General features: G+C 45.0%; 1 protein-coding gene across 4 annotated transcripts in view; it reads left to right on the top strand.

The window, feature by feature from the left end:
* Positions 1 to 18,389, top strand: part of LOC112245787 (alpha-1,6-mannosylglycoprotein 6-beta-N-acetylglucosaminyltransferase B-like) — a 175,116-nt gene extending 156,727 nt beyond the window's left edge. For 2 of the 4 annotated variants that reach the window (XM_042302528.1, XM_042302539.1), the window contains 6 exons: positions 7,495 to 7,653; positions 7,994 to 8,140; positions 8,298 to 8,414; positions 10,638 to 10,712; positions 13,769 to 14,055; positions 16,782 to 18,389. In XM_042302528.1, coding sequence (XP_042158462.1) covers positions 7,495 to 7,653; positions 7,994 to 8,140; positions 8,298 to 8,414; positions 10,638 to 10,712; positions 13,769 to 14,055; positions 16,782 to 16,980 — 984 coding nt within the window. In that variant the 3' untranslated portion in view covers positions 16,981 to 18,389. Of the gene's footprint in view, positions 1 to 368; positions 375 to 7,494; positions 7,654 to 7,993; positions 8,141 to 8,297; positions 8,415 to 10,637; positions 10,713 to 13,768; positions 14,056 to 16,781 lie in introns of all 4 variants that reach the window. The other 2 variants (XM_042302531.1, XM_042302522.1) reach the window with 2 other exon arrangements.
* Positions 18,390 to 20,589: the final 2,200 nt, after the last annotated feature.

Here is a 20,589-nt window from a genome sequence, read left to right on the forward strand (position 1 = left end):
AGCTGTAGCTTTGTTCCCTCTCTGTCTCTGTTGGCGAGCGGCAATTCCCATGGTTTTTCATTCAACGGTTTATTCTTGAGCCGAGACAGAAGATGCTTTAGAAACAGTGTGTGAATATGGAGCAATTGCCACTTTGTAGGAACAGAAGGAGGGAAATGTAATACATGACAGATCGAGTTGAATATTTATTTGTTCTTTTCTCTCGTCTTTCCTCTTCTCGATTCCCTATTCCCTTCCGTATTCTTCTCTCCTCTCTTCCTTGACACTCTGTCGACACGTCTCATCTCTCCTATCGCCCCCCCCACACTCCCGTCTTCCTCCCGTGCGTCTCTCCATTGCATCTTGGTGGATGATGTCTTCTGGTGCAGCTCCAGGTAAGATTCTTCTCAGTCGAAACACACCGGCCCTGTTCCCTCTCTTTTAAACCTCCTGTCACACATTCCGTTCATCCTTTCCTCCATGATCACACATCTACTAATACACACTCCTGTGAATGTCAGTTTGACCTCGCATAAAGCTGCTATCACAATGTCACCGTGCCTTCCTTTGCCTTCTCTTTTATACATGTTTTATTTAGAGACAACGGTAAATTGACAAGACATAAGTGGTTTGAAAAGTCCACTGCTAATCTTAGCCTGCAGCTGTCCGTGATGATGAGAGAGAGAGAAACATGAATTATTGGACTGAGAAGCTGTGTGATGCCACAGATGTCTTTCTGAATTTTGAATACTGGGCGAGCGACTAGGACATCTGTTCCAATCAAACATGCTGGCGCAAACGCAGACTTCACATGCCATTTTATGAAGTAGTGGTTTCACCCATCTCAAGGCTCTCCAGAGAGTTTTTTTTTGGGGGGCCTCTCTTTCCTGCCCTCTCTTTCTGTCGCTTGAGAAAATTTGTCGAACAAATCGATAGTTCTTGCTTGCACTATGTGGTATTGGGCTTAGTCGTATCATGGAGACATGAGTAGAGGAGAGGTGTGTGTTGGGTTTTAAGGGATAGTGCTAGTATTGATTTCTGAAATGTTAACCTTGTGAGTCGGGCCTGTAAGGTAGGCTAAAGCCGTAAACAATATTGTGATGACTCCATCTTCTATTCCAAAGGGCATAGGGGACTTCTTGTGCTTTTTGCCTAGGATATCGCTCCTTGTCTTGGCAACCAGCCTCCTCAAAATCCCGAGTGTTGGAGAGGGAGAGATGGGGAGTGAGTTGGAGAGGTAGAAAGAGAGATGGCAACGGTTAGAGGGAAATTGTGAGAAGTATGGAGAGAGGACGATAGAGATTTATAGAGGCCTGCAGGTGCAGTGTGTTTTTGGAGCCAGTATGTTCATGCCACTCACCCCTTCCCACACACACACACACACACACACACACACACACACACACACTTGCCCATGCTGGCCTGTGTCAATTCTTGCTTGCTGTGTGTGTGCATGCGGGCTACCTGCCGGCTCTATGTACATACACTGCAGTGTGATGATGATGAGATATAAGGGCTTTTTCCTGTTAAACCCACAGGGGAAGTGCTCATACTTGGAGGACGGGCTCGTGGTAATTGCTGGAGCGGAATTAGTGGAATGGTATATGCCATTCCATTCGCTCAGTTGCAGCCATTATTATGAGCTGTCCTCCCCTCAGCAGCCTCCATTGCTGTATGCTCACCCTGAAGAAGGCACAGTGAAGCTGAAACATTGGTGGTTTACTGAATAAACTACCTGGGAACTTGTATATCGAGTGTGCAACTCTCTTAATTTATTTTTAAGCCTACTCGCCATTAGTCAGCACCTCTACCAACTTTTTGGCGTGTTTTTTGGGCAGCCTTTAGTTATTATGCCCCCAGCTTCTGAATTTGCCTGCCAGAGAACCATGAGGGGGAGCCCAAACTGTGGACATATTTCAAAGAGACCTTAAACCGCCTTTTTTAAATCTTTGCTATTCCTTAGGGGGTGTTTTAGTCCTTTAGTTGTTGTCATTTTTATGTTTGTTGTGTAGTAAATATTCCAGCTTTTCTTTTCATACATTTTTACTCGTTTTTTGGTATGAAGTACATTGCGTTGCGTTCCAATGTCTGAAATGTGCTGTCTAAATAAAGCTGATTTGATTTGAGAACTTTTTGGGTGTACGCCAGCTCGTGCTTTTTATTAGCCTACCTCCAGCGCAGACACACACTCCTCCTCACACACATCAGAGAACTATGTCTCTTCCTCTTCTCTCTCGCTTTCTCTCTCTCTTTCTCTCTTTACAGTCCCTCAATAGGTTATTTCCTAGCATGACATCCAGTTCACTTGAGTTGAAACCCAGTCAAACAAACTTAAACCCACCACACAAAGTTCAGGTTGACTTCTATTGTATGAATCAACCATTTATATTCCTGACCGTTTTCCACACTCTCGTAACCCAACCTTGCTCTATATGAACTGATTCCTGAGAATAGAGTCCAGGTTAGATAATTAGTATTGCTAATGTGGTCCGGATCTGGCCCAGTCAGGCCAGGTCAAGGATTAGCTAGCCTGGGCTAAGCCTGGGTTACATCCGTGGGTGTGCGTCTCTGTGTGTGTGTGTGTGGTTCTCTCTCATGTTTCGTTGGCTCTAATTCATAGTGTCTGGTACACTCAGAGCGTTGGCTAATCTCCTAATTGGCTGGGAACATCCTCAGAGGAAACCATCGATCGCAGGAGTCAACCAATTACAGTACAGCCTACAGGGCCAGAACACAATAGAACAGGGATACAGTAAGCTTCTTAACATCCAGGAAGCAGGAAGTCAATAAGGAGACCTGGGCTGTGGTTGATTCACATTGAGGGGGTGGGGGGTTGTTTTGTTTTTCAGAAGTGTAGGCTAGCTATGAAAGGGTGCCCTTGCTTAAACACACACAGGCGAAGCGCGTGGACGCACACACACACACACACACACACGAGTGCGCTCACACACACTCTCACACATCTCCCACTTCAAAATGCATCCCCTTTTACTGTCAACATCCACATAAGATGCACTATTGGGTTGAAAGGGTATGCCTCTTAGATGAAAGATGTGTCTTGGGCACATGAATGCGCTGTATAGAATCAGACAGAAAGCACATCTGTTATTGTGCGTAGATGTGGTTTGCTTATATGTATGCCACAATAGATACAGTGGGGAGAACAAATATTTGATACACTGCTGATTTTGCAGGTTTTCCTACTTACAAAGCATGTAGAGGTCTGTAATTTTTATCATAGGTACACTTCAACTGTGAGAGACGGAATCTAAAACAAAAATCCAGAAAATCACATTGTATGATTTTTAAGTAATTCATTTGCATTGGGTATAATCTATTAATTTCAATGTATGGGCATAATCTATTAATTTCAATGTATGGGCATAATCTATTAATTTCAATGTATGGGCATAATCTCTTAATTTCAATGTATGGGCACAATCTATTCGTTTCAATGTATGGGCACAATCTATTCGTTTCAATGTATGGGCACAATCTATTCATTTCAATGTATGGGCACAATCTATTCATTTCAATGTATGGGCACACTATTCATTTCAATGTATGGGCACACTCTATTCATTTCAATGTATGGGCACAATCTATTCATTTTAATGTATGGGCATAATCTATTAATTTCAATGTATGGGCATAATCTATTAATTTCAATGTATGGGCATAATCTATTAATTTCAATGTATGGGCATAATCTATTAATTTCAATGTATGGGCATAATCTATTAATTTTAATGTATGGGCATAATCTATTAATTTTAATGTATGGGCATAATCTATTAATTTCAATGTATGGGCACAATCTATTCATTTCAATGTATGGGCATAATCTATTAATTTCAATGTATGGGCATAATCTATTAATTTTAATGTATGGGCATAATCTATTAATTTTAATGTATGGGCATAATCTATTAATTTCAATGTATGGGCACAATCTATTCATTTCAATGTATGGGCACAATCTATTCATTTCAATGTATGGGCATAATCTATTAATTTCAATGTATGGGCATAATCTATTAATTTCAATGTATGGGCATAATCTATTAATTTCAATGTATGGGCATAATCTATTAATTTTAATGTATGGGCATAATCTATTAATTTTAATGTATGGGCATAATCTATTAATTTCAATGTATGGGCATAATCTATTAATTTCAATGTATGGGCATAATCTATTAATTTCAATGTATGGGCATAATCTATTAATTTTAATGTATGGGCATAATCTATTAATTTCAATGTATGGGCATAATCTATTAATTTCAATGTATGGGCATAATCTCTTCATTTCAATGTATGGGCACAATCATTTCATTTCAATGTATGGGCACAATCTATTCATGTCAATGTATGGGCACAATCTATTCATGTCAATGTATGGGCACAATCTCTTCATTTCAATGTATGGGCACAATCTCTTCATTTCAATGTATGGGCACAATCTATTCATGTCAATGTATGGGCACAATCTATTCATTTCAATGTATGGGCAGGCTTGCTGTTTTACAGTCTTTACTCCTAAGACCCCATTACTGCTTGATGGAACGATGGGACCGTGAGGACACACTCTAACACACACATTCATACTATTATTATTATTTATTTTGTATTACTGTTTGTATATTGTTGTATATGAAAGGTGTGTGACTGTCCTTGTCTGTCAGTGTATCAGTGTTTTGTTACTTGTCAGGTTTTGTGTTTTTGTGGACCCCAGGAAGAGTAGCTGATGCTTCGGCAAAAGCTAATGGGCATCCGAATAAAACCCCTGAATTAACCAATCAGATAGGTAGACGTGCGAGAGCTCCATCGATGGATCAGAGAGAGTGATGTCATAGCAGCCAGTAAGGAGAACCGGCTGGCACAGGCTGGCGAATGCTGTGCTCTGCTGCTGCTACCCTCTGGGTGCCTGGACTGGCACTGGCAGTCTGCCAGTATCTTTCCCTGGGTACTTACATGGACGCCTCGCTCTCTGACGCTAGAGGCCAAATGTGTGCGATGAGATAGAGAGGGATTGAGAGAAAGGGTGTGTGTGCGCACGTGTGCAGGAAACCAATCCAGATCCCTAGCACCTCACCTCATTCATATTGACGGCCCACGGCAGTGCGGCACTGTGTGTCTCTTTGGGCTTTCTAAAGGGGTCTGTCACATTAAATGCCCTGCACTCACTAACAGGCAATGGCTCTGCCTCTCTGTGTGAAGATACTGGCGTTCACACAACACACACACACACTCACTCAGGGAATTCACAACCACTCATGCACACACACACATAAACACTCATAGTGCATTATCACATGTACACACACTAACACACACACTCATTGCCTCTTATATGTACACTCATAAACAACCACACACACAGCCATTAACACATCACCTCTAATCAAGTCATTCTCTCTGTCCCTCCTTCCCTCTCCATCTCTCTCTACCTCCTTCCCTCTCCATCTCTCTCTCTACCTCCTTCCCTCTCCATCTCTCTCTACCTCCTTCCCTCTCCATCTCTCTCTACCTCCTTCCCTCTCCATCTCTCTCTCTCTACCTCCTTCCCTCTCCATCTCTCTCTACCTCCTTCCCTCTCCATCTCTCTCTACCTCCTTCCCTCTCCATCTCTTTCTCTACCTTCCCTCTCCATATCTCTCTCTATCTCCTACCCTCTCCATCTCTCTCTACTTTCCCTCTCCATCTCTCTCTACCTTCCCTCTCCATCTCTCTCTACCTTCCCTCTCCATCTCTCTCTACCTCCTTCCCTCTCCATCTCTCTCTACCTCCTTCCCTCTCCATCTCTCTCTACCTCCTTCCCTCTCCATCTCTCTCTACCTTCCCTCTCCATCTCTCTCTACCTTCCCTCTCCATCTCTCTCTACCTTCCATCTCTCTCTCCCTTCCCTCTCCATCTCTACCTCCTTCCCTCTCCATCTCGCTCTACCTTCCCTCTCCATCTCTCTCTACTTTCCTTCTCCATCTCTCTCTACCTTCCCTCTCCATCTCTCTCTACCTTCCCTCTCCATCTCTCTCTACCTCCTTCCCTCTCCATCTCTCTCTACCTTCCCTCTCCATCTCTCTCTACCTTCCCTCTCCATCTCTCTCTACCTTCCCTCTCCATCTCTCTCTACCTCCTTCCCTCTCCATCTCTCTCTACCTTCCCTCTCCATCTCTCTCTACCTTCCCTCTCCATCTCTCTCTACCTACCCTCTCCATCTCTCTCTACCTTCCCTCTCCATCTCTCTCTACCTTCCCTCTCCATCTCTCTCTACCTTCCCTCTCCATCTCTCTCTACCTTCCCTCTCCATCTCTCTCTCCCTTCCCTCTCCATCTCCATCTCTACCTCCTTCCCTCTCCATCTCGCTCTACCTTCCCTCTCCATCTCTCTCTACCTTCCCTCTCCATCTCTCTCTACCTTCCCTCTCCATCTCTCTCTACCTTCCCTCTCCATCTCTCTCTACCTTCTTCCCGCTCCATCTCTCTCGACCTCCTTCCCGCTCCATCTCTCTCGACCTCCTTCCCTCTCCATCTCTCTCTACCTCCTTCCCTCTCCATCTCTCTCTTCCTTCCCTCTCCATCTCTCTCTTCCTTCCCTCTCCATCTCTCTCTACCTTTCCTCTCCATCTCTCTCTACCTTCCCTCTCCATCTCTCTCTACCTTCCCTCTCCATCTCTCTCTACCTTCCCTCTCCATCTCTCTCTACCTCCTTCCCTCTCCATCTCTCTCTTCCTTCCCTCTCCATCTCTCTCCACCTTCCTCTCCATATCTCTCTACCTTCCCTCTCCATCCCTCCTTACCTCTCCATCCCTCTCTACCTTCCCTCTCCATCTCTCTCTACCTTCCCTCTCCATCTCTCTCTACCTTCCCTCTCCATCTCTCTCTACCTTCCCTCTCCATCTCTCTCTACCTTCCCTCTCCATCTCTCTCTCCCTTCCCTCTCCATCTCTCTCTACCTTCCCTCTCCATTTATCTCTACCTTCCCTCTCCATCTCTCCTTCCCTCTCCATGCATCCCTCCTTCCCTCTCCATCCCTCTCTACCTTCCCTCTCCATCCCTCTCTACCTTCCCTCTCCATCTCTCTCTACCTCCTTCCCTCTCCATCTCTCTCTCTACCTCCTTCCCTATCCATCACTCTCTACCTTCCCTCTCCATCTCTCTCTACCTCCTTCCCTCTCCATCACTCTCTACCTTCCCTCTCCATCTCTCCCTCCCTATCTCTATCTACCCCCTTCCCTCTCCATCTCTCCCTCCTACATTCGCTCTCCATCTCTACCTCCCTCGTTCCCTCTCCGTAGCTCGCTTCCTCCGTCCCTCTCCCTCCGCCTCTCCCATCGCACTTGCTCATCCACTTTCTCCCGCAAACTCAACCCACTCCCTCTCCCACTCTCTGCCTTTCCTTTCTCACACACGGATGACATTTTCCACCGTCCCACTTCCTCTCCTCGCTCACCAACTCTCCATTCACTTTCTTACATTCTCTCTCTCTCTCTCTCTCCTCCTTGTCTATCAGCAGGGTAAGGAGGGTTTCCTCCAGATCCTCCACAGGTACATGGAGGTCCACGGGACGGTGTACTACGAGACCCAGCGCCCCCCCGAGGTGCCTGCCTACGTCAAGAACCACGGCCTGCTGCCCCAGCACGAGCTGCAGACGCTGCTCCGCAAGGCCAAGGTACTGGAACACACACACACTAGATGATACACAACATACACAAGAGGTAACCCACTACAGATGTAGGATCTTAATTTGGTCACCATGTTGCAGGATAACTTTCCTTCAATGCCAGATGTCCTGTAAGTAAGGGTATTTGAGGTTTACAAAATCTTCTAATTTCCACTTTGAAATTCAGACTTGATGTTCAGTTGCACTGTTGCACCAGCACTAACTACAACAGCATCAACTACAACAGTTACCTTTCAGTTCCTGATATATCTGTAATTTTCAATTTACAAGCATTAATAAAATAACTGGTGGTTATCCTAACTAGTACCATCTTCATCTCCCCCACCAGCTCTTCATCGGGTTTGGTTTCCCCTACGAAGGGCCCGCCCCTCTGGAGGCCATAGCCAATGGGTGCATCTATCTGCAGCCCAAGTTCCACCCACCGCACAGCTCGCTCAATCACGAGTTCTTCAGAGGCAAGCCCACGTCTAGAGAGGTGAGCTCCCATTGGTCAACACAGTATCTAGTACCACTCTTCAACTGAAAATTAACCAATGCAATTCAGCAAACTGCCAACATTGCCGATTGTACGCCTCACAGAATATTGCTTTAAACGGGAATGTTCTACTAATTCTATACTCCGCCCCTCTCAGGTGTCATCCCAGCACCCGTATGCGGAGCAGTACATCGGGCGGCCCCACGTCATGACAGTAGACTACAACAACTCCCAGGAGTTTGACGCTGCCATCAGAGAGATCATGAGTACCAAGGTACAGTTATTTCATGATGTATTTCTTGACTCATTGGTTTCTTTGGCAGTGACCAAACACACTATGTCGTACCTGGGAAGGATTGTACCACCATATAACATGTAGTAGCGCTGGTACTGAACAGGTGACGCTGCTTTTTTTTGTTTGAATGACATTTCAGCTCGCGCCACCCAGCAAATACACCTCGAAAAGCTCCATGTGGAGACGCGCTGGCTGCAGTGTTTGAACCTAGGACAGGGGTGTATGCTACGCTAGCATTAGGAAGCAGTGTGTCCACAGCCAAGGAGTAATTAGCCTGTAAAGGTGGCTTACTGGGAACCTGTAGTCGGCGTGAGGCTCCAGGGAGTTTGAGAGAAGTTGAGCAAGAGGTCAAACAGGCCGATTGAGATGCCTCTATAAAGCCACGTTGTTCGTGTGTGTGTGTGTTCTCCCCTATCCACTCTCCTGCTTGTCAGACATGCCATAGCTCAGTGCACCGGGGCTTACTCTCTGTCTGCCCTATCTGTCACTCCACTGAAAGATGGCTGCCCTGTCTGTCTGTCTGCCACTCTACTGAGAGATGTCTGTCTGTCTGTCACTCCAGTGATAGATGGCTGATGGGTCACTTCACCCCTCACTGGAGACTGCACACACTCCCCCTGTTTGTGGGCTGGCTCTCTGTCCAGGGCGGCTCCACATGCTCAGCCGTGCAGACCAAAGCAATCTCCACTGGCTGACACCTCTTCATGTTCACATAAATCCCTTTCCCATTTCTCTATCGGTGTCTCTCTCTGTCTCTCTCTTGCTCTGTCTCTCTCTCTTTCTTTCACGCTCCCTCTCTCGCTCTCTCTCTCTGTTCCCCCTTTCTCATTCTGTCCATCCCACTGACCTGTTGTTTTCATATTTATCCCTCTTTAATAAATGGGAGGCAGTGAGGGAGGGAGGGAGGGCGAGACTGTGCCTCTCTCTGCTTAGACCAAAGCAAATGTTGTGAGGCATATTTCTGTGCTAGTTTACATACATGATTCATAGTGTTACGTTTTGATCAGATTTGAGATGTGTAACTTTTTTCCCTCCATCCTCTCTCTACATATTTGCTTTTCTTTATTTGAAATTGGAAAAGTCAGATTTCACATGCAGTTAAACATTTTGTATAAAGAAAATGATTTACTGAGCGATGTATCGTTTACAAGTGGGATTTGGAACAGATACGTGATCAACTGTTAAAACGGGAGGGAATACCTTACTAGTATGTGGTCTGTACTTTCAGGCTCCACGTATTCCTAATGGAAAAGTTGAACATAACTATTTCTGCTTAATCAACAATGGATTTCCTTGAAATGTTACATTGCGTCGTTGTGCACAACATGTTATCAGAGACATTTGGTTCCAAAGGGACCTCCGGTGAAGTCATGCTGTATTCAGTCGAACACGCTAAGAAGAAAACACACAATCCTGGTATTAAAAGCAAAAAAACTTCAACCAGCTGACCCGTCGGATCCACATTGTTACAATTACGACAGGGGACAATAATCTAAGACCATCTATGTCCGTATTTAGATCAGGAAGTATATTTCCAGTTAGTTTATTGAATTTAGTTTCCTTTACAGTTTCAAGTTGGTATGTGGGTGTGTTTTGCCTCAGCTAGAGAGAAATAATGAGTATTTTGTTGAATCACAGCAATATAGCTATTCTCTAATCAGACAAATCAAAGGTGAGCCTTTTGCTGCATATTGAATAGCTATGCAAATGAAAACAAAGCCTGAGTGTGTCCCAAATGACATCCTATTCCCTACATGCCTCCAGAAGGACACATAGGGCTCTGGTCAAAAGCAGTTCACTGTGTAGGGAATAGGCTGTCATTTGGGACACAGTCACAATTACTAACACACAAGTCACCCACTGCAATTAAGCCACACCCACTTCAAAATGGCCACAGTTACATCCCAAATGGTAGCCTATTCTCTATAATAGTGCACTACTTTTAACCAAAGCCTTATGGGCCCTGGTCAAAAGCAGTGCACTATGTAGGGAATTAAGTTCCATTTGTGACGCTACCCACATTTATTTGTTGTGATTAATGGGTAGAATTGGCTACTTATTGCAATTAGGATGAACGATAGGTAAAACAATATTGAAATTAGGAAAATATGGTAATTTAGTGGTGTTGATTGCCTAGCAATGCATTCTGTGGAAATGTTCTGATCTGTGGGAATATGTGTGTGGGTGTGTGTGTCTTTGCAGGTCGAGCCATACCTACCGTATGAGTACACCTGCGAGGGAATGCTGGAGAGGGTACACGCCTACATACAGCATCAGGTAGGTTCACCGTGCACACACACACACACACACACACACACACATGCATACATACAGTTGAAGTCGGAGGTTTACATACACTTAGGTTGGAGTCATTAAAACTCGTTTTTCAACCACTCCACACATTTCTTGTTAATCTACAAACTATAGTTTTGGCAAGTTGGTTAAGACATCTACTTTGTGCATGACACAAGTAATTTTTCAACAATTGTTTACAGACAGATCATTTCAATTATAATTCACTGTATCACAATTCCAGCGGGTCAGAAGTTTACATACACAAAGTTGACTGCCTTTAAACAGCTTGGAAAATTCCAGAAAATTATGTCATAGCTTTAGAAGCTTGTGATAGGCAATTTACATAATTTGAGTCAATTGGAGGTGTACCTGTGAATGTATTTCAAGGCCTGCCTTCAAACTCAGTGCCTCTTTGCTTGACTTCATGGGAAAATCAAAGAAATCAGCCAAGACCTCAGAAAAAATGTAGACCTCCACAAGTCTGGTTCATCCTTGGGAGCAATTTCCAAATGCCTGAAGGTACCACGTTCATCTGTACAAACAATAGTACGCAAGTATAAACACCATGGGACCACGCAGCTGTCAGACTGATGAAACCAAAATATAACTGTTTGGCCATAATGACCATTGTTATGTTTGGAGGAAAAAGGGGGAGGCTTGCAAGCCGAAGAACACCATCCCAACCATGAAGCACGGGGGTGGCAGCAGCATGTAGGGGCGGCAGGTCACGTAGTTGTTAGAGCATTGGACTTGTAACCGAAAGGTTGCTAGATCGAATCCCCGAGCTGACAAGGTAAAAAATCAGTCGGTCTGCCCCTGAACAAGGCAGTTAACCCACTGTTCCTAGGCCGTCATTGAAAATAAGAATTTGTTCTTAACTGACTTGTCTAGTTAAATAAAGGTAAAACAAAAAAAATATTGTGGGGGTGCTTTGCTACAGGAGGGACTGGTGCACTTTACAAAATAGATGGCATCATGAGAAGGAAAATTCTGTGGATATATTGAAGCAACATCTCAAGACATCAGTCAGGAAGTTAAAGCTTGGTCGCAAATGGGTCTTCCAAATGGAAGTTGTCTTCCAAACAAAGTTGTGGCAAAATGGCTTAAGGACAACAAAGTCAAGGTATTTGAGTGGCCATCACAAAGCCCTGACCTCAATCCTATAGAAAGTGTGTGGGCAGAACTGAAAAAGCGTGTGCGAGCAAGGAGGCCTACAAACCTGAATCCGTTACACCAGTTCTGTCAGGAGGAATGGGCCAAAATTCACCCAACCTATTGTGGGAAGCTTGTGGAAGGCTACCTGAAAAAGTGTGTGTGAGCAAGGAGGCCTACAATTTAAGGGCAGTACTACCAAATACTAACTGAGTGTATGTAAACCTCTGACCCACTGGGAATGTGAAAGAAATAAAAGCTGAAATAAATCACTCTACTATTATTCTGACATTTCACATTCTTAAAATAAAGTGGTGATCCTAACTGACAAGGATTTTTTTTTTAAATGTCAGGAATTGTTAAAAACTGAGTTTAAATGTATTTGGCTAAGGTATATGTAAACGTCTGACTTCAACTGTACATGCTGGCACTCAACCGTGTCTGTTTGTTCCAAAACATTCTTATAATGTCTTCCTCCCATGCTACCTTCCTACCACACACACTAACTCACCTCTCTCTGTCTGTAATCAACCAGGAGAGGTCACTAGTCAACACGGTGTCTGACTATGGACTAGACCAGGGTTTCCCAAACCCAGTCCTGCACCCCCAGTTTAAAGTTTTGGTTTCACCCTAGCACCACACAGCTGATGATCAAAGCTTGATGATGCGTTGGTTATTCGAATCAGCTGTGAATTGCTAGGGAAAAACCAAAATGTGCACCGGGGGGCTCTTGTGTGTTGCTGTGCAATAGCCTACTATTTATATAATATACAGTCCTTGACTTTATTTTTACTTACGTCATTTAGCAGATGCTGTTATCTAGAGCAACTTACAGTACTGAGTGCACACATTATCGTACTTGTCCCCCTTGGGAATCAAACCCATGGCCCTGGCGTTGCAAGCATCATGCTCTACCAACTGAGCCAAATCGGACCACTTTGCTATTGCCATGCTAGTCATTAATCTAGTGTTACTATGTAATACATGTTTATTGGGTTATAGTTAGATACAGTTCCATATCCCCTTCTATCATCTGTGTATTTATCTACTGTATAGTCATAACCTCTCTGTTTCTGTCCATTACGGAACCATCCCTGTCTTCGTCTTCCTCGGTGTGTTTAAATAAAGTTCCTGTGTGGGTTTACTCTTTGGCTGCGTTATTCCCCTCTAAAGGGGGACGGTGTCAGTGGGTTACAAACCAGTAATATACATCGAGCCGGGTCGTTCTCTTTCGCTGACTCATCTCCACACGTCTCCTTAGAAGCCACTGCTACCTCCATCTCCTGTTTGGTGGCAGGGCCGACACAGACCGAGACTGAACTGTCACTATCAGACTTCTGATATTTCTGCTCTAATCTGTTTAATGTATCTGGGAAATGCTATCGGAACTGCTATTTGAACGGCTGACTTGGTAGGCTGATATGTCAAATTGGTTCTTTTTCATGTTTTAAAACGAATTATCCCTCTGGTGTTGTTGGACCCAGATGAGTTTTGTCAGGGGATAGGTGAAGGGTTGATGGGAGATTATTTAGAGGGATGTGCAGTATAGAGGAGGTTAGAGAAACAGCTGTTTATTTGTATTTCTGTCACACGATGCCCTGAAGTGTTAGGAAATGTAGCTTTATTCACAGCTAAAGTGTCAGCGGGCTTTGATTTCTGTTGACTGTCGTGTTTGTATAGTGTGGGAGTGACAATTCGTGCATGTGGATGTGCGTAACTAACTTGGCGTCTGTGCGTGCATTTGCACCGTCTTCAAAAATACCACATTCTGTATAATGGAATCTCGGCACCCAGAAACAAATCTCCCGTGCGTGATAGCACAAGAGACTACCTATGTGTTGTGTTATTCAACATCCCCTTCCCCTCTCTCTCTCCTCTCCCTCCAGGACTTCTGCGCCCCCGAGGCCCCTTTCCCTCCGGCCAACTCCTCCTCCTCCAAGCTGGGGATTAGTAGTCTAGGTAGCCCTGGGCCTCAATTTGTCCTGCTGCCCAACTCCAGTGCCCTAACCTGGGCCCCCGACGCCAGCGCCCCCTCTGCCTGGCCCCCTCTCAGCTCTCTGAGGCTGCTGGCGTCCCAGGAGGGCCAGTCGTGTGTGGAGGCGTGCCAGCAGGCCAACCTGGTGTGTGAGCCCGCGCTGTTCCGCTTCGTCAACAACAAGGAGGCCCTGCGCGGGTGAGAGGCACCTTGGCACACCTGTTTTCACGTTAAGCCATATTCGCAAACACACACATTTGGACATACGTTTCTAACAGCCACACACATTTGGACATACGTTTCTAACAGCCACACACATTTGGACATACGTTTCTAACAGCCACACACATTTGGACATACGTTTCTAACAGCCACACACATTTGGACATACGTTTCTAACAGCCACACACATTTGGACATACGTTTCCAGCCACACACATTTGGACAGCCACACACATTTGGACATACGTTTCTAACAGCCACACACATTTGGACATACGTTTCTAACAGCCACACACATTTGGACATACGTTTGTAACAGCCACACACATTTGGACATACGTTTGTAACAGCCACACACATTTGGACATACGTTTCTAACAGCCACACACATTTGGACATACGTTTCTAACAGCCACACACATTTGGACATACATTTCTAACAGCCACACACATTTGGACATACGTTTCTAACAGCCACACACATTTGGACATACGTTTCTAACAGCCACACACATTTGGACATACGTTTCTAACAGCCACACACATTTGGTTTCTAACAGCCACACACACATACGTTTCTAACAGCCACACACATTTGGACATACGTTTCTAACAGCCACACACATTTGGACATACGTTTCTAACAGCCACACACATTTGGACATACGTTTCTAACAGCCACACACATTTGGACATACGTTTCTAACAGCCACACACATTTGGACATACGTTTCTAACAGCCACACACATTTGGACATACGTTTCTAACAGCCACACACATTTGGACATACGTTTCTAACAGCCACACACATTTGGACATACGTTTCTAACAGCCACACACATTTGGACATACGTTTCTAACAGCCACACACATTTGGACATACGTTTCTAACAGCCACACACATCTGGACATACGTTTCTAACAGCCACACACACATATGCAGAATCACTACACGTCACTAACAACCATACAAACATGCACACTGCTCTCTGACCTCTGTGACCGACCTACCACTCAATGGTACCAAACGGTGTTTCGTTCACTAAGGGCTGTCTGTGGGCGTAATACTCAACCAGCTACAGCAAGGATGTCAGGTTCAAAGTCTTCTCAGTGATGTCAGGTGTCTTGTCGGCCCCATCTAGAGATCTGTAGTGACACCGGAAGACGATAAGAGTGTCATAGCAACGCCAACTCTTCCTCTTTATCTTTCCCTTTCTCCTTGTCTTTCTCTTCATCACCCATCCTGCTCGACATATTCTTCCTTTCTTTATCTTCGGTTCCTTTTTACTTCATGTGTTTCTCTCTCTGTGTCCCTCTCTGTTTCTGTCTCTGTCTGTGTCTCTCTTTTTCTCACTGTTTCTCTCTCTGTGTCTCTCTCTGTGTCCCTCTCTGTCTGTGTCTCTCTTTTTCTCTCTGTTTCTCTCTCTGTGTCTCTCTGTGTCCCACTCTGTTTCTGTCTCTGTCTGTGTCTCTCTTTTTCTCTCTGTTTCTCTCTCTGTGTCTCTCTCTGTGTCCCTCTCTGTTTCTGTCTGTGTCTCTCTTTTTCTCTCTGTTTCTCTCTCTGTGTCTCTCTCTGTGTCCCTCTCTGTTTCTGTCTCTGTCTGTGTCTCTCTTTTTCTCTCTGTTTCTCTCTCTGTGTCTCTCTCTGTGTCCCTCTCTGTCTGTGTCTCTCTTTTTCTCTCTGTTTCTCTCTCTGTGTCTCTCTGTGTCCCTCTCTGTTTCTGTCTCTGTCTGTGTCTCTCTTTTTCTCTCTGTTTCTCTCTCTGTGTCTCTCTCTGTGTCCCTCTCTGTCTGTGTCTCTCTTTTTCTCTCTGTTTCTCTCTCTGTGTCTCTCTCTGTGTCCCTCTCTGTTTCTGTCTCTGTCTGTGTCTCTCTTTTTCTCACTGTTTCTCTCTCTGTGTCTCTCTCTGTGTCCCTCTCTGTCTGTGTCTCTCTTTTTCTCTCTGTTTCTCTCTCTGTGTCTCTCTGTGTCCCTCTCTGTTTCTGTCTCTGTCTGTGTCTCTCTTTTTCTCTCTGTGTCTCTCTCTGTGTCCCTCTCTGTTTCTGTCTCTGTCTGTGTCTCTCTTTTTCTCTCTGTTTCTCTCTCTGTGTCTCTCTCTGTGTCTCTCTCTGTTTCTGTCTCTGTCTGTGTCTCTCTTTCTCTCTCTGTGTCTCTCTCTGTGTCCCTCTCTGTTTCTGTCTCTGTCTGTGTCTCTCTTTCTCTCTGTTTCTCTCTCTGTGTCTCTCTCTGTGTCCCTCTCTGTTTCTGTCTGTGTCTCTGTCTGTGTCTCTGTCTGTGTCTCTCTGTTTCTCTCTCTGTGTCTCTCTCTGTGTCCCTCTCTGTTTCTGTCTCTGTCTGTGTCTCTCTTTTTCTCTCTGTTTCTCTCTCTGTTTCTCTCTCTGTGTCTCTCTCTGTGTCCCTCTCTGTTTCTGTCTCTGTCTGTGTCTCTCTTTCTCTCTCTGTTTCTCTCTCTGTGTCTCTCTGTGTCCCTCTCTGTCTGTGTCTCTCTTTTTCTCTCTCTTTTTGTCTCTGTTTCTCTCTCTGTTTCTCTCTCTGTTTCTCGCTCTCCCTCGGTTTCCCCTCCCATCTCTTCCCCCCTTTCGTCCTCCCCCTCCCCTCTTGGACTCTCTCTTTCTCTCTGCATCACTCATCAAACACCCTCTGTGCATCACCCCATCCCCCTCCCTCCATCAAACATTCCACCACCCCTCCCCCCACCAGGTTAGAGGTGCAGTGTGAGGTGGTGGAGGCGGAGGTCAACCACGTGTTCCCGGCCTTCTCCGTCCTGCGCCGGGAGTGCAGCCTCCAGAAGGACCCCCTCCTCTACAGCTGTGCCGGCCACAGCCCCAAGTACCACCGCCTCTGCCCCTGCCGGGACTACCGCCGCGGCCAGGTTGCCCTCTGCCGAGACTGCTTATGAGGAGGGGCCAGGAGTTTTTCCAATGAATGCCTGACCCGGCAATGTGGCTAGGAAAAACTCCAGGCGCTCTAGTTATAGCCTATGAATTGTAGACTATAAACTATGGACTATAATCTCAACCGGCCCTGGTTATAATGCTAGGAGAGGGACTGGCTAAAACTGAAGGGACCCCCCCCTCCCAACTGGAAGACTTGGTTCAAATCTACCCACTGAGCTTGAGTGGGTTGTTGTCACTCCTTCATTCCTTGGTTTCTAAATTGACTAATATGTTTCTGATATGAGGCTATGGATGGTTTGCCTCAAAGCTCCTCACTGGCCTAAGAGCGATGTGCTGGACTGTACTTCAACAAGTATATCCGTTCACCATGTGGCCACAGGAAAACACAGTAATCCACAATAGGGAAAAGGCTATATCGCCATCTAGCTAGCTACCTAACTAATACCTAGAGGAGACCACTGACCGGAAGATCATTGATTTGCTGCTACAATATCAATAATTGGACTTTAACCCTCCAAGACCAGGGAGTTAAGAGAGCAATCGACCTGGGGAAGAAAACAGTTAACACAACGTGTGTCAAACTCTTAGAAAAAGTGACCTTTGAGTGGAATTCCACCTTTGGGTCAATAACCCTCTCACCTCCTCTCTTTGGCGTTGTGCTTTGACAATAGATGATGGACACTCAGACTCTCTCCCTAGATGAACTCTTTCTTTTGTGCGACTAAGATAACCCTGGCTGCCAACGTAGTCAATGCAATCATCTCTGTTGCGCTAAAATGGACTAAAACAGATGAAAGATTATTTTTTAATAAAGTGAACGTTTTGAGCTCTGCTACTGCGAGAACAGAGGATTTTTAAGAACCTTTCGGTGGTTTTGTGACGGAAATAAAAAAAAGAGATCAAAGCGTCGATGTCGTTTTGTTGTCGGTCTTTGTCATGACTCATGAATATATTTTTTCCTTTCTGGATTAATGGTTTCTTTCATCTCCAGCTGCTCAGTTTCCATTTCCCTCCTGTCCTCCCCTGCCCATCCATCCATAAGAGAGCAAGGGAGATATGAGAGATGTTTGATCTACCACTCCTCCACAGCCAGAAGCAGGGGATGAGACTGTCGATATGTTGCGTTGGAGGGGGGAGGAAATCCGATATCTGTTCTGCTCTCTGGTTTTCCAGATGAGACATGCACTTCTGAGGCCAGCGTTCACAACACTTGTGCTTACCTTGGGAAGTGAGTGGGTGATCCAACATAACCCTTAATGTACCAGTCCAATGCTCATAGGAGAGTAGCTGGCCTCTACTATGAAACAGAATATGCAACATACTGTACACACTGAGCATACCCAGTATACCTTACAAGTCAATGGGGTCTTGGAGTTAACTCTTTTTACGCCAAGTAGGAATCCTTTGGGAGAGAGCACTGGTTTTCCTCTGATACTGTCCGTCTATGGAGGTTGACATCTATGGTAGAGATGATAGTGGTCCGTAACAATGGATGTCTATGGTATTGGATGTACTGTCGGAGGCTCGTGTGTAGTAGGGGGTATAATCTTCATAGTGAATATTGATTGTTGTGTTCAGTACATCTATTGAAGCATTGGCTTAAAGCGTTCGTTGACAACTCTGTTTCTGCCCCGGGTCAGTATTCCAGTGAATGAAGTAGAATGTAATGAATAATACATCATCAGAGTGAAGTCCATGCAGAATTCCCCATTGGCCTGAAGGAAAAAATGACAGCATTATTTAAATAACTCCTTGTTTTCAATTTCATACAGCCCGTAGGCCAATTAATCATTTTTATCCAGGCGTTCATCTCTTGGAGCTCGATATATATACAAGAATTATTAAAAACGACTTAGCTGTACTTTGGGGAAAGATAGGAGTTTGAATGAAAGCCTAATCCTACTGTTCCAAGGGGTCATAACACCATTGCTCAACAGACAGAACTGTTATAATATCATTTTATTAGCATTACTTGTGATTACGTCATTATATAATTAGCACAGTGATTTATTCCCCAGACAATGAAAGGTTAATTAACTATTTTGTCTCAGTGTGTGTGTGTGTGCGCATAAACAAATGTGTGTGTGCGTAAGGACTGTGTGTGAGGTTGGATTCGTTTGGGAGGTGCACACATACACTTCTAAGCATTACGTGAGTCCCTGAAACAGGATGGGCCAGAGAGATTTATCACAATCGTTGTTTATTCATCTGAGAAAAATAAGCACACGTTTACTCTTTCTACTTCTCTCTATCCCAGTCTCTTTCTCTCCCTCCATCTCATAGGGTGACTTTTAAAGTGTATACAGTGAGGTCATCTCTTCTAATTGGCCTGAGTTGCTGATATTTGCATAAATGTTGCTTAAGAGAGACACTGAACTGTTCTGAAACAAGGATGCCCATTCACCATGTGGTCCTGGTACTCCAGCAGGAAGTCAGAGCAGACATGGTGAAGATGATATCACACTTGAATGTTATCTTTGCTACCTAACTCTTAGCTACTGGAAATAACCCACTGGAAGATCATTCAGTTGCTGCTACTTTTACCCACCAATACCAGGGAGTTAAGAGAGAAATCGACCCGGGGGAGATAAGAAGTGACACATCGTGTGTCAAACTCCTAGAAAACATGACCTTTGAGTGGAATGCCACCTTTGGGTCAAGAACCCTCTCCTCTCACCTCCTCTCTTTGGCATTGTGTTTTGACTATGGATGATGGACACTCAGACATTCTCCCAAGACTCTTTCCCACTTTCAAAGTTTATACGGTGGGGCTGCATCCCAAATGGCACCCTATTCTCTATCCCTATGGTTCCTGGTCAAAAGTAGTACACTACATTGGGAATAGGATGCCATTTAGGACTTTTCAGCAGTTGCATTTCATATTTTATCAAAAACCTTTTTCTATCAAAAAGTTATGCAGGCAAACAGCACTTCTCAAGGACACGTGTGTGTGTGTGTGTGTGTGTGTGTGTGTGTGCCCTTGAGCAAAGAAGATATGCCGCAGTGTGTGAACATTAAAAGTTCTCTTACTAAGATGCCCGGTGGCAACTTTAAATACTCCATTTGCAGCTCATCAGAGATTTCAGATTGTAGTCCATTTTCAACAAAGGCAATTACCATCCACATAATGCAGAGAGCCAGCACCAATGTCATGCCTACAAGCTAGTAAAGGAAAAAGATTGAATGGCACACACCATAGAATACTCCAGGCCTCAAATATGAGAGTTGGCTAGTTTGCAGACGACACCACAGTGGTAGGCTTGATTACCAACAACGACGAGACGGCCTACAGGGAGGAGGTGAGGGCCCTCGGAGTGTGGTGTCAGGAAAATAACCTCACATTCAACGTCAACAAAACAAAGGAGATGATTGTGGACTTCAGGAAACAGCAGCGGGAGCACCCCCTATCTACATCGAACCTCAGGAGGCTGAAGCATGTTGGCAGCAGCCACTCAATGTTAGTGATGGCTGTTTAACAGTCTGATGGCCTTGAGACACCTGTACAGACCTTGCCTTCTGGATGATAGCGGGGTGAACAGGCAGTGGCTCGGGTGGTTGTTGTCCTTGATGATCTTTTTGGCCTTCCTGTGACATCGGGTGGTGTAGGCGTC

The sequence above is a fragment of the Oncorhynchus tshawytscha genome, linkage group LG02 (assembly GCF_018296145.1).
Source record: "Oncorhynchus tshawytscha isolate Ot180627B linkage group LG02, Otsh_v2.0, whole genome shotgun sequence".
NCBI classification, from domain to species: Eukaryota; Metazoa; Chordata; class Actinopteri; order Salmoniformes; family Salmonidae; genus Oncorhynchus; species Oncorhynchus tshawytscha.